Source organism: Vipera ursinii, assembly GCF_947247035.1.
Source record: "Vipera ursinii genome assembly, chromosome: 12".
Classification (NCBI taxonomy): Eukaryota; Metazoa; Chordata; class Lepidosauria; order Squamata; family Viperidae; genus Vipera; species Vipera ursinii.
In genome coordinates this window covers 18,896,341-18,911,135 of record NC_139525.1, presented here as the reverse complement: position 1 = coordinate 18,911,135, position 14,795 = coordinate 18,896,341, and the positions used below count along the sequence as shown (strand labels likewise).

The 14,795-nt window shown below is 47.6% G+C and overlaps 1 protein-coding gene across 1 annotated transcript; it reads left to right on the top strand.

The window, feature by feature from the left end:
* Positions 1–293: 293 nt before the first annotated feature.
* Positions 294–14,450, top strand: FGF16 (fibroblast growth factor 16; the record flags this gene model as incomplete). Its single annotated transcript, XM_083371782.1, has 4 exons — positions 294–546; positions 10,256–10,359; positions 13,147–13,388; positions 14,279–14,450. The coding sequence occupies 4 exons, from the start codon at positions 294–296 to the stop codon at positions 14,280–14,282; spliced, it is 603 nt and encodes a 200-aa protein (XP_083227908.1). The 3' UTR covers positions 14,283–14,450.
* Between the last annotated feature and the right edge of the window lie 345 nt (positions 14,451–14,795).

Sequence of the window (14,795 nt, the reverse complement as noted above, 5' to 3'; positions counted from 1 at the left end):
GCGGGCAGGGCAGAGGCCGAGCGTGCCCGCCCGGGAGCCGCAGCCGGGGCCGGGCGCGCCCTCCGCTCCCCCCCCCGAGCCGCGGCGCCGGCCAAGGGCGGCGGCGGCGAGGTGGGGCGTGCTCGCAGTGGGCGCGCGGGGGGGCGGCGGGGCGGGCGCCCCCGCGGATATAAGGGCCCCGCCGGCTGGGCGCGCCGGCCAGAGCGAGCGCCATGCCGGCCGCAGCGCGGGCGCCCCGTCGGCGGCCAGCCCGAGGAGAGCCGGCGCGGGCCTCCTGAGCGCCTCCCGCCGCCATGGCCGAGGTGGGGGGCTTCCTGGGCTCCCTGGACCTGCACGGCTTCTCGTCGTCGCTGGCCGACTCGCCGGGCTTCCTGACCGAGCGGCTGGGGCAGATCGAGGGGCGGCTGCAGCGGGGCTCGCCCACCGACTTCGCCCACCTGAAGGGCATCCTGCGCCGCCGGCAGCTCTACTGCCGCATGGGCTTCCACCTGGAGCTCTTCCCCAACGGCACCGTGCGCGGCACCCGGCAGGACCACAGCCGCTTCGGTGAGCCGGGGCCCGGCGGCGGCGGGGAGGGGAGCCCCCGGGGCGGGGGCCTCGGGGCCGGGAGCGGCGCCCGCCGACTCCGCGCAGCCGCTGCGCTCCTTCGCCCGGCGGGGTCCCTTTTCCCGCCGCCTCCCGGGAACCGCCGCCTCTCCGGAGGGCTCCAAGCGCCGCGCGCCCCGAGGGCGTTTGCGGGGCTTCGGCGGCTCCGGGCGATTTGCCGGCGCGGACAGGTTGGCCTCCCTTCCGCAAAGCCGGGGAGGAGCCGCTGCCCAGAAAGCGGGGCCCGAGTGCCGGAGACGCGGCAGGTGCTTCGGGGACGAGCGGGGGCGCGGCGCTTCTCTCGCCGGGGCGTTTCGGAGTTGGCAGCCCGGGGGCGGCGGGCGGAGGCGTGGCTCGCGGTCCCTCGGCCTCCGCGGGCGAGTCGGGTGCGAGAAGCGCTGCGGGGGGGGCGCTGCAGGTGTCCCGTTTCTGCCGCTGCCCGAGGCCGGAGAGAGCCTGGGAACGGAGGGCCAGACGCCGCTCGGCCCTCTCCCCGCCTTACGGTTTCTGGTTGGTTCTGCCTGCCTTCCTGCCTTGCAACCCGCCCCGTTTTAGAACAGCTACACGATTGTTTGCCACAAAGGGGACCCGCGTACAGGTCAGTCTTGACTGACTGAAAAGTAAGTTATGGAACAGAGTTTACCCCCTTATTAAGTCTAGCAGGCTTTGTTTGGGTTGTTTGAATCCTCTGAATGTTTTCAGCCCCTTCTTTCTCCCTAATCACTCTCTCTCTCTCTCTCTCTCTCTCCCTCCCTCCCTCCCTCCCTCCTTAACTTTTGAAAAATAACAAGAGCGACTAAAAACGGGGCTCAGGATAGCCACATTTTAGCTCAGCAAGGCTGATTCTTAACGAGGTATCTGTTCCTTTCCTTGTTCCAGGAAGGGGGGGGACATCGCTTTTGGCGTTCATGGGGTTCCCCTGAAGAAAGGAGGGGGTGAAAGAGGCCCTGATAACTTGAGCTGGTGATCCCTGGGTGGGTGGGTGGGTGGGTGCACCAATAGACCCACCCAGGAAGGTTTTAGACAAGCTTTTAGGAATGAAGAAAATGTTCCTGTCTGCAACCCTAAGCAAATTTAGCTAGAAAAGCGGGGGGGGGGGGGTGGATGGCTTTACCTCCCAGAACAAGGAGTTAGTGCAGGGCTGGGATACCAGCTCCTCTCCAGAACTAAGTCACTGTCCCTTCCCTTTTGTTAAAGGCAGCAGCCGTGCCCGTTTCTTGCAGACAGGCAGGGTCAAGATGGGCCCTTAACTGAACTCCCCATCCCATAAATTTTAGCATTCTGTAAGTATTTCAGCTGCTGGTATCGAGCTACGTACATGAGAACCGACTTCTGATTTAAAATATTATGTCCTGCTTCTCCCAAACAAAGCGTGATTTGTTGTAACCGGAGGAAGAGCTGGGGGATTTGGTTAAGGACCCATGGGGCCAGAAGGAACCTGGCAAGCCGGCCTCATCTGCTTTCCCACAGCCCTGAGTAGTTCAAAGGAAGTAGTATTAATTGCTGAAAGTCTCCAGGTGTTCATTCTGGATTTCTTGTAGGCCAAACAGGGGAGACAGACCACAAGACAGGACTTCAATAGATCTTAATTATACCTAAGATTAAGCACAATTTCAGATAAAACAATGTTGTTGGTAAAGTGTAAAGAACAGAGAGCCACAACTTGGAGAGAATGTTATGGACACACTTACAAAATGGCAGCCTTGGTCAAAAAGGCACTTTTGCCAGAAGACAAGGGGAAGATTGGGCAGTCTCTCATTTTATTTTTCAAGAAAACCTTTAGGATCCCTGTGGGGAATCAAATGAATTTTTAGAAATACAGTAATCCCTGAACCAGATGTTTTACACCAGCCTAACTTCCCCTTGACCCCAACCTGAAGGAGTTTCATATTTTGATGTAATGGTAGACAAAACAATTCAAAGAAGATTGGCTAAATCCTTGCCATCTGTCTTGCCTTGCCTGGATCCAGCCATCTGTTAAAAGAAGGAACTAGGTCAGGTGTTAGCATAGACAACGTGCCGCCTCTTTCTCCACGAGGGATCTTCAGCCAGGAAAGAGGCTCAGAGACGTCCAGCCTGGTCTTCAGGCTTGGTTGCCGCAGAGTTCTGGATTCTTTGTGGAGAGGAACAGAGGGTGCTTATACCTAAGTGGGAGAAGGAAGCGACCGGCAGGGAGATTCTTGCAGTGAGCTGCCGATCAGGCTGGTGGGACAGAGTTGGGTAGGCTGAGTCTGTGCAGGTAGCTCTGCAGCCAGCTGCCCTTGATTGAAGGACCAAGTGGCACCATGTTGGACAAGGACTGGGAAACGCCTCCTGCCCTCTGGGCTTGCTTTCGCCGGTCAGCCCTGAAAGTCAAAAGAGCCAATCTGGACTTCCTGTGCAGAAGGAGAAGGCCTGCCAAGCCACAGCTGCGCCAGAGAGCGACCAGTTTGAGACGGCCTTTGGCTGCCCCATAGACCAGCCTTTCTCAGCCTCAGCAACTTCGCAACCGGTGGACTTCAGCTCTCAGAATTTCCCAGCCAGAATGGCATTCTAGGAGCTGAAGGCTGCAATTCTTAAAGCACCCTGGCTGGGGAATTCTAGAATCTCAAGTCCAGAAATTTTGAGTTGCTGAGGTTGAGAAATTCTGCTGCAGACAGTGTCTCTATATAGCCATATATGTAGCTTTGATGTGTCTCTCAAGAGACCATTTATCACACAGGATTGGTACATGAACTCACCCGGACTTCACATCATTGTTCCAACCAAGGGGTTATTAGACTGGAAGGATTGGACCTCAACCCCATCAATGCAGAAATCCATCAGCTGTCCCTCCCCAAGTCCTCCCATAAAGCAGAGTCTACTATTGTCCAAGGCAGTCTGTTCCATGGCTTAGGAAAAGCTCATGTGGAGCCTTTGCATGAAACCAACCCCCTTGTTTCTCGTCCTGTCTCGTGGAACAGCTCTGAACAATCCTGCTCTTTTGTCTCCATCTCAGCCCTTCAGGTCCTTGAAGGAGGCCATCCTGTCTCCCCAGAGTCTACTCTTCTCCAGGCTGAGCCAACCTCTCTAACTGTTCCTCTTCAGTTTTCCATCCAGGCCCCATTTGATCTTGGTTACTCTCCTCTGACGTGCTCCAATGTGCTAACGTATTTCCTTACAATATCCAGAAGTGCACGCAGTGCTCTAGCTGTGATCTGACTATCACTAACTTACTCTGTTTTGGAGGGAAGATGGTGGCCAAGCTGTCTTATGGAGGTTTTCTGCCATATTTTATTTATTTATATCTCATCCTTATTATTTTTATAAATAACTCAAGGTGGTGAATATATCCAACACACCTTCCACTTCCTATTTTCCCCACAACAACCCTGTGAGGTGAGGTGGGCAAAGAGTGACCAGCCGAAGGTCACCTGGTCAGCTTTCATGGCCGAGGCAGGACTTGAACTCATGGCTTCTTGCTTTCTAGCCTTGTGCCTTAATCTCTAGACCTGACTTTGATTGATTTTCTCTGATTGATTTTCTTGAGATATTCTCGGGAGGCATCTGGATATACGTTGAAAACCACATCCTTAGAGGTTGATGGAAAAATGTGTTTTGCAGAATGCCTTCTCGATGGCAAGATCCAAATGGTGGAAAGGTCTACCAACCAAGCCCAATACTTAGTCTGTTCTCCCAACAGCTGGAAACCCAGAGGAGTGTTGTTCAGGGGAATATAGTCTTTCTGTACAACCCCCAACCATGTAGATGGCAGCAGTGCCAACCCTGAACTGATTTAACACCAGTTGCAACTGTTGAACTGGCGGCATCATTCCAAGAGCTTTATTGCACTAAGATGAGCGTCTCAGACAGTGACACGGCTCTGATCTGGTCAGCAAGATAACATTATGTAGATGATTGTCATCCAGGTGTAAACTTGCTCTTTTAAAATAGAACAGCTCCAGAACAGCTTGGGAAAAAAATCTATTAATCGTTATATCTAGCAGTGGTCTTCAAAGTTGAGCTATCCAAGCAACCCTTCTCAGTATGAAGAGCGAGGATTTAACCCATTATCTTCTCATGCAATGCAAAAGAATGTTACAATTATGTTGCAATAATGCATTTGTTACCCTGTGAACACAAACTGTCGTGTTGAACCTCTGAATGATTCTTGAGGAACCCTTCAGTTCCCAAGAACACCATTTGAATACTGTCAGTCTAGAGGAGACCTTTGTGGGATGGTGGCTGCAGCTGCCCAACTGATTTCCCGTTGCCTGTAGCGCCATTGGGACCCTGCCTCCTTGAGAGGCAGATAGGGCAGCGACCCTGAAAATTGGCAAGTGGGGAATACAAGGAACTGCCTAATAATCCTAAACAATAATGGGTAGTCCTCAAGTTATGACTGTAATAGAACCTGCCCATCATGGTTGTAACTCATGACAGTTAAAAATCAGGTCACCCATGTGACTGACCCAATTTTATGGCCTTTTTTGTGGTGTTTGTTAAATGAACACAGTGGTCATAAAGTAACTGAAACAGCTGTTAAGTAAACATCACATTAAATGCACCAGTGGTTTGTTCTGAGCTGGAAGTAAACAATGGTTTGGGGCAAAACTGTCATAAAACATGGTCCCATAATTGTGGGACGCTACAAATGGCCGTAAATGCAGCCCAGTTGCCAAAGGCAACTGACTGGGGTGTGTGTGTGTGTGAGACCATTGGAACTTCCAATCCAGGTCATAAGTATCCCCAGGGAGGTTGTCTGTAACTTTGAACACAGCTAAACACCCTGTCAATAAGTCAGGGACTATCTGTACTTTCGCCTCTGTCAGATCAGGGATGGTCAGAGCTCTCCAGGCATGCAGACACTGCTTCCCCAACCTCTCCAAGAAGGCAGCCGTTGACCTTGAGTTCCGTGGCCAATGAACCTTTTCCAGGGCCGCTAAGCCATGTTCTACTCTGGCCAGTCCCAGCTACCGCAGTGGGAGAGAAGAAGTATGTGCCATAATTGAGAACGTTGCTGCCATAAGCTGCCCTCTTTGAAAAGAGCTGGAGAAAATGTGCCTTCATTATATGCAGCCATTTCAAAGTTGGGGGATCTTTTAACGGTCAACTTGCTGCTCTTTTGAAGCAGTTTGTCCTCCTGGTTCTTTTCCGTGTTTTAAACAGAAAGCTTCTGTTAGTTTTTGTGCAATTGTTTTTTGTTTTTAACTGAATGCAGGACAGACTGATTGTGTTAGAAAACTAGGAAGAAGCGGTCCCCGAAGTATAAAAGTCTGGCAGCTCCTTGAAATCGGCAATTGTTGCTTGGACAGAAGACAGACTGAGCAGATAGAAGCTGGGGTGAAGCTGCCCTTCTTTTGTGGCCTTTTGACGACCCTGGCCCCGTGGTTGGAGGGCAGAGTTGGCTCTCCCTGAGGAGGAGATCCCAAAAGCTTGGTTGTCTGTGGGCCTATGAAGTCCCCCTCAGGGAACTTCAGCCAGCGGTGGGGCTTCCATGCAAAAGCAGGGCAGACGGTTGGTAGCAGTTATATGTCTATGTGCCATAACAGTACAATACATAGATATACAACAATCCTGCAAGGCGGGCCAGGGTATGGCTCCATTCTGTGAGATAAAGGCTGAAGCTGAGGTCACCTTGAGAGCTGGCAACAGACGTTAGCTTTGAGAAAGGAGGAGCATTTGCCAAGACGAGCTCTTTTGTGACTCAGAGCGGAGAATAAAAATGAGGGGCTGAAGGTCCCCTCCGCCATGCCTTTCTCCTGGCAGACCTTCAAAGGCAGCAGGTGGTCGAGGTGGCTGGCGAGGAACTTCCAAACACAAGGAGGCTTTTGGCAGAAGCAAATTTCTGGGAACACATTTGTGTGCGCATATGTACACACGTTGTTCATGCTGCCTTGTACTTCTCATCCATGCGCAGAAAGGGGTTTGCACCAGCGCTGGCCTTGATTCCCCAGGCCTGAGAAGGTGTCCTCTTTTACCTGGGAGGGCCCAGTTCCTCACTTGGAGCGAGAATTTCTGAGATTGCTGCAGTCCTGATCCACAGGTTGGAGGGGGGAGCGGCTATGGGGCCGTTGTTTGAATTCCTCTTTTCTCCAGCAGCCCCTCTGCTGCTGGGAAGATTTCCTCCCCCCTACAATCCCTCCAGTGTTGAGTGCAGCCCCTGTGCACCTGTTTCCAAGCAGCTGTTGGGTGGGGGGTGGGTGTTGAAAGTTTAGATATGCAGATCCGAGTACAACCTCCAGCTTGTTCAGAAACCCCACGGCCAGTGCCTCCCCCTTCCGGCTGGCCCGGCCTGGGGCTCAGCTTGTACAAGGAGAGACAGGTGCAAGTTGCCAGCCGAAGTTGTCATGAACTGATTGTCCCAGTGCCAGGACAATGACTGGCAGCTGTGGGGGAGGCTTTCTAGGCATCAGGAATTCCAGAAGCCAATCCAGAGAGGCTCCACAGAAGAAACGGATCTACAGTAGTTGGCTGCAGCAGGAAAGAGCAAGAAGGGCTTGGGAAACAAACCCCATTTGGCTACTGAAACCATGAGAAAGTAGATTCTTGATCCTCTTCCAATAGCCACGCCCAGAGCTGCAAAAGCAAGGGAACAAAAGTTTTAAAAGGCACCTAAGCTGACTTTGATTTGGCTGTTGAATGTTGCAAACCCCTAGGAATCAGCCTTTCCCCCCAGGTTGGCTGCAGGGTGTAGTCAAAAAAGTCAAGGTGGCAGCCATGGTAATCCTGTCGAAGCTCAACCTATTTTGATGTCCAACCAGGTGGAGAACCATGTTGATTTTGTGACCAGACCCTGCAGAGACTTCTGTTTCCCTTCTTAAATCTGAAGCCTGCTCTGGGTATGACATTATCCCATTGGGATCTGGAATCTTAATCACCGAGGTTAGCAATGAGTGAGGCTGCCTCAGACTATCTATGGGTTTGTTTTGGACCTTCAGAACCTCTCCCAATTCTCGGAGCAATATAGGCTGAATAGACCAACATTGCTCAGGACAATTTCAAAGAAATTAGAGAAGAGATCACCTGTATGTATGTGATGTGTGTGTGTGTGCTTGTATAGATTTATTGAAGAAAAGCTTTTCAGAAACAATATAAAAATGCTCCCAGCAATTGAAGTAGCAGACTGATGTTCCTTCTCTGGGTGTCATCCAATATGGGTTTAGGGTGCTGTTCGGTCACTCAAAGAGGGATGCGGTGGCTCAGTGGGTTAGGACGCTGAGCTTGTCGATCAGAAGGTGGGCAGTTTGGCGGGTCGAATCCCGAGTGCCACGTAACAGAGTGAGCGCCTGTTACTCGTCCCAGCTTCTGCCAACCTAGCAGTTCAAAAGCACGTAAAAATGCAAGTAGAAAAATAGGGACCACTATAGTGAGATGGTAACAGCATTCCATGCGCCTTTGGCGTCTAGTCATGCCGGCCACATGACCACGGAGACGTCCTTGGACAAGCGCTGGGTCTTCAGCTTTGAAACGGAGATGAGCACCGGCCCCTAGAGTCGGAAACGACTAACACACATGTGTGGGGGAACCTTTACCTTTATCGGTCACCCAAGAGCAGCGAGTTAATTAAAAAATAGGGAAACATTCAGTTTTTTATTAGCTGTACTGCAGTGTTTCAGTTTTAGAAGCCAAAGAGTGCTTCAGAGCGTGAAGGAACAAAGGCTGCCCCATCCACAGGTCCTTAAAGCAGCTGCATCTTTTCCCAGATCACATAGCTGCACTCTGCCAATCGATCCTACAGTGCCAGGAAAGGATTTCCAAGCTGCCTTTCGAGATGGGCTTTCTTTGGACCAGGTGCAGAGGCTATAAGAATTTCAGACAGGTGCTATGCGGACATTTCCATGTGCCCCAAAGTATACCACTCTATAAAGCCTTAATAAGACCACACCTAGAACACTGCATCCAGTTTTGGTCTCCACACTATAAAAAAGATGTTGAGACTAGAAAAAGTTCAGAGAAGAGCATCAAAGATGATTAGGGGACTGGAAGCTAAAACATATGAAGAACGGTTGCAGGAACTGAGCGTGGCTAGTCTAGTGAAGAGAAGGACCAGGGGAGACTTGATAGCAGTGTTCCAATATCTGGGGCTGTCACAGAGTGGAGGGGGTCAACCTATTTTCCAAAGCACCTGAAGGACAGACGAGGAACAACGGATGGAAACTGATCACGGAAAGATTCAACCTGGAAATAAGGAGAATTTTTTTTGATAGTGGGAACAATCAACTAAGGGAACAGATTGCATTCAGAAGTCATGGGAGTTTCATCATTGGAAGCTTTCAAGACGTGACTGGACTGCCATCTGTCAGAAATGGTGTATGGCCTCCTGCTTGGGGGGGGGGGGGGTTAGACTAGATGACCTACAAGGGGCCTTCCAACTCTGTTATTCTATTGTTTTGGGCCTTCAGAGGTGAAGTTCAGCTCTGCTTTCTAGTGTGCCTACAAACACACAAAAGCTTTGATGCTTGTTGAAAGACAGGAGATCCCTCTCTGAAGCAAGGCAGCTTGGGTATCAGAACAGTTCTGGGACAGTGACGCAATGGCAATCATGGTTTAAAGTCAAGAGGGTGCTTTGGGATGAGGTTATAATAATAGATTCCACCCCTGCAGGGGGTTGGATGACGATTCACAAGGTCTCTTCCAGTCCTGATATCCTACCAAGGGTTCATTTAGCCTGATGATGTCCTTGTTTGCACAAGGATTCTTGTGACTGCCTCATGAATCTGAAAGCTTCATTATATATCTCCTGAAATATATTGCATTAAGCCCTTCCAAGTAGTACTCAAAAACCTTAGTGTTGCAAAAGGAAAGCAGTAGTGCACTCTAATGATGGTATCAAGAATGGCTGGACATCCTAGAAACTTTACAGATAAATTGGTGTTTCTTCATTTTACGGTTTGAATAAATACGTCTTTGGCCAATTTTTCCAGAGTTTGCCTGTCATGAGCTTCCGTTGATACAGATGCTTTTACAACCAGATGTTCTTCTTTATTGGCCCTTGACATGATGGTAAACTAATTCCTTAACTCAAGAGTTTACTAATTTCGTTCTTATGAGTAGGAGATTCTGGGTTGAGGTTCTCCACTGTCTGTAAGGCTTTTTCAGAAGTCTACAAACAGGATTGGAGGAATAGGGGAGTAGTAGTGAACCGTAGATATTTCCTCCAGTGAGGAGTCGCCACGGAAAAGATATTAGGATAGAACTCTTCAGTTGTTATCTAGTGCTCTGGGCAGGTACGAAGTCATTGCAATTCCTGTCATTTATCGAAAACCCAGAAAACACTATCAGGGATAGGGAGAGAGAACCTCTGGGCTTCTAGGAGAGTGTAATTTTGTGCTTGTTGGTGATGGGATAGATAGAAGATTTGCCTCTGCTCATCACACTCTGTTTACAGGAGCCATGTATATAAAATGCATGCTGTATACACAATATACTTACAGATAAGCTGAGAATTTTAGGTGCTGATATACACACACCCAAAATTTGGTTTGGCTTCTCTGTGGATGGGCTTATCATGTGTGTGTATGTGTGTGTATATATGTATATGTAAATTTTCAAAATGAAAGGACTGTGCCCCACACCCTTGAGGAGATAGTGGGGCTACTTCTGTATGATCTCCGAGTGATATGGTTTGGAAAGTTCATTGCTTAAGAAGAGTGAAGTTTTTTCTCCCTTTTTCATTCTACAAGTAACTCTTTTTTATTATTTCTAAAAGGAATTTTGGAGTTTATAAGTTTCGCTGTAGGACTGGTTAGTATCCGTGGAGTGGATTCTGGCCTTTATCTTGGAATGAATGAGAGAGGGGAGCTGTATGGATCGGTAAGTGTGATTCCTACAACCTTCTGACTTTATCAGAACTTGATGTTATTCAGAATGACCTCTCTTAAATAACCTTGATCTGTTGGGCGTTAGAAGGAGTACCTGGATTGCAAGTGATGGGACAGCTGGTGTGTTTACGGCCCTGGCAAGAGCCACGAGTTGCAGACACCTTTTTCTTGAGAAGGAGAAAGGGAATATATAGCAAAAACCAAAGTTAAAACTGCAAGAAAGAATTCCAGATCAAATTGCAAAGTTCCAGAGCCACAGTGGAGATGATGTAACTCCTTTCCACCTCACCTTGTATGAAAGGCAGGACTTTGAGCCACATCCTCACATGAAAGTACTATGGGGAGAAGGGTGCTCACTGAGGGAGCTTCCTACTCCAAGGAGGAACTTCCACAGGGACCTTCGGTGGCACACTGGGGATTCAGGAGAGCATAAATGCCATCTTCAACATACCTCCAGGAAAAATATACATCTGAATTTCAGAAATGCGTACAGTATTTGGACCTGTATAGAACAGATTCACCTAACTAAGTGGGAGTTAAATTGGCTGCAAATAACTTAAATCCAGACAAATTGGAATGATTTATTGCTGTGTTTACAAATGTTAACATAGTGAAATATGGAATAGTCAACAGACACAGAGAAACGTATCCAGATAGCACAGTAAACTATGTTAAATGTCTGTCTGAAGTTACACCACCAGTACATTCACAAATAGTTTAAGGGCTAAGTCATGAAACTACAATTTAGCCAAAAATTCTATAAGAGGGATCTCTCTGAGTAGCATTATTTTCTTCTTAAAAACTGAACCACCATCATAAATCAGTTCATTGTTTTGCTTTGCTTTGGAAGGTTTAGGGGAATCCATATTACCTTTAATCCCACCCACTACAAAAATTCCCCGTCCTAATGAAAGGGTCTAAAAATAAGCCTCTCACTCCAATATTACAGCGCTGATGGCAACCATTACCGTTGTGCCCCCCGGGGGGATAGGAAGGGTCATGTGACTTCAAAACAAGAGAGGTTGCCCACCTCTGTTAATAACCCAAAGTCTGGCGACTTGTCCATTTAGCCCTTTGGATGCTACACCTCCCTCCTGCTCCTTCTTTTGGCAGGAGCAGGATACCAGGTTGGAGGTGATGTCTGGGGAGGCTGATCATCAGTCCTCCCCTTACCACAGGCTTACTCAATAGGGAAACCACCAAAGCTGCCTTTCCTCCTGGTTGTCCCAACAAGTGACCCCTTTGAGGTAGTTTCTCCAGATGAGATTTCCTGCTGATCTATCCAGGTCTCTTCCATGTGAAGTTAAGTAACATGAAATATATTTCCCTGATGGAGGGGATATCCACCCTCCCACTTTTTGTTGGTGCTGTGTGGTCCTAGGAACACCACCCCTGTCCTAGCTAAGAAGGATGTTACTGAATAGCCAGTTCCCAGATTCCTCTGGTGCTTCCATCTCTTCTGGTCCAAGGACGACAGTACCCTGGAGGGGTGAAATTTGACCCATTCAGCAGAGACCTAGAAGGCTAGGTGGAGTACTGAGCTCTGAGTGTTGGCTTTGAGTTGCCTGCCCCTTTCTATGCCCTGCTCTGAGGTCCCATGTTTTAGTGGGACCCTGAGTTGGCAAATGGTAGAGAATGAATCCTATGAGCAGAACTAGGAGATGCGGTTCGCATTCAACCTGTAGCAGCAACTTTACATATCAAGAATGCAACAAGCGCCTGCTGGGCCTCCCTGTTTATATCGTAAGATTCTGAAGGCAAATGACACCACATCCCACCTTCCTGTTTTTGAGGATGCTGAAGGGCAAAAGGGGGAAACCAATCAGTCCAATGAGGGGAAAAGCCAGGATCTGTTCAGGGTAGCCAGGATACTTTCCAATACAAAACAAGTTGGAATAGAATAGAAACAATCACACAGATATAATGTAAATTAAATATAACATCAAACACTAAGTCTTTAAAATAAAGCTAATACTAAATAATTGAATAATGTGAATACAAGGGCTCAGTTTCAATATTTTCACAAGCAACTAAGCAGTTATTCCTTTGGGACTTGGTGGGCATATAGTAGTATTTAGAAACAACAATTTCTTACAGTTTAATATTCCCACAGCATAACTTGCTCCTTGGTGAAACAATTCTTGTTTCTTTGATCCTGTCTCTGGATCACTCTAGTGCAACTTGAAAAGTAGACAACTTGCTTTTTGAATTTCTGTAACGGGAGTACAGCCCCCAAAGAGGAGGGCAAAGAAACGACTTCCATCATCTCCAAGAGAGGCACGTTGTTGCCGTTGATCATTGACTGAGGAAGATGCCAGCTTCTAAGCCATTAGACCACATTAGAAAGTTTCAGTGGGATCAAAGATCACAATAAGCCAAGGGATTTCTAACCACAGCTTGCTGTTTAAGCCACATTGGACTGGGTTGGCACAACATGCAAACCCAGAAGTTTAGAAACCGTAGGAGATGTGTTGAACTTTGTGCCATGTAGGGTTTTTTTGTCAGCTTCCATTCCTTTAGGATGATATTGGGATGGGCTAATTTTTTACACAGAACTGCAATAATCAAACAATAATTGGCCCTAATACAAGAAGTTCTGTTGAGCAAGAGAAAGACGCAATGTAATCCTCCATCTTGATCTTGGAAGGAGGGCAAGATAGAAATCACTCAATCATAGTTATTAGTCATCTTTGGGTTGAGTCAATGCGATTTTTCCTTCCTTTATCAGGATTGTTTTTCACATCTCTCTTTTTTTCCTTTCCACCTCCTGCTCACACAGAAGAAGCTCACACGGGAGTGTGTTTTCCGCGAGCAATTTGAAGAAAACTGGTATAACACCTATGCCTCGACCCTCTACAAGCACACTGACTCCGAGCGACAGTATTACATTGCCTTGAACAAAGATGGGTCTCCCCGAGAAGGATTCAGGACTAAGAGACATCAAAAATTTACTCATTTTTTACCTAGGCCGGTAGATCCTGCTAAGATACCTGCAGTGTACAGAGACCTTCTCCGCTACAGGTGATACTCCCTGCAGCCAATATGTGTGTGAATGCACATGATGGTGTAGCATACACTCAGTTGGGTTTCCAAAGCTTTTGCTGGAGCACTATAAGCCTGTTCCTTTCATCCCTCCTGCAAGCCTAGTTAACGCCTAGAGATGCCTTTGCCTTGAATGCCTTGGCTTTCAAAGAAGGGTGCAAGAAGGATGGATTGAGTCCCCAGGGAGCGCAACAGGATGGGGCAGAGCTTGGAACCCTATATAGGATCATTTTCCAATTGCATGTACAATTTGGTGGGCTAAGAAGAGGAAGCCGTTCACACTGAGCAGAGGAGATTGTCTTTGACAACCACCAGCAGCACTGATCCTGAGCTACGCAACTGGGCACAGAAAAAATTATAAATAATTTGCATTGCGTTCAAAAAGTTGGAAAGCTTGCTTGCTAAGCTGCTCCTTTGAGACTTGCTAGATATTGGTGATCCAAAATCTGAGAACTCATGGACTTGCATGGTAGTAAAAGTGGAGAATCCAAATCTGTTGGATGTTTGGCTCCTCAGGAAGGTGTGCGTAAATGTGGCTTTATATGTACAAGCACACACTTCGACCTGCTTGTGTTTCCTTCCATTGGGAGTCTGATGGCAGGAAGGAGGATGTGAGATCAAAGAAGCATTTTTAAGATAGAAACACAACACTGTTCATAAGGACAAATCTATTTATAAAGTGTATAATATATTTATTTTATATATTTATTTATTTCAAATATATATATAAATATATATGTATTATTTTTTAAATGAGAGATATTATGACCCAACTTTCTTCGGAAAGAATAAGGTCCTACTGATGTAGGAAAAAGAGAGAGGGACTTTAAAGAGCTTCATCAGCAATAAAATGTTTTTATATATTGCAGGTGACTTATTAATTTATTGTAATCATACTGATTCATAATTTAAGAATTTAAGAATGTGGAAGAGACCTACAATTACAGAAAACATTCTATGGTAAGTGATGGAGAGAGGCAGAGATACATTTGGTGGATGGTTCTGTAGCGATTTCTGCAAAACTAGCCCCATTCAGTTGCTATACTATCCCCAAAGAGGTATAGAATTGTAGCCAAATTTGAATTAAATTTGTGACAAATCCATTTCCCCCATATAGGAAATCTGTTTTTGAGCTGCTCAGAATTTGCTCCTCTAAGGGAAAAAAAAAGACTTGGTTTTCTCCAAGTTAACAATTGGGTCATTTTCACAACCTCGGGAACATGAGTGGGAAGCCCAGAGCTTCCCCATGTGGTATTGCATTATAGTTTCCAGCATGCTAAACTGGTGAGACTGCTGGTATTCTGGAGAACAACCAGTTCCTGGTATCCTGCCCTGAAAGATGGCAGCCATCAGATCACAAGCTAGTGTGACATTTTCTATTAAGAA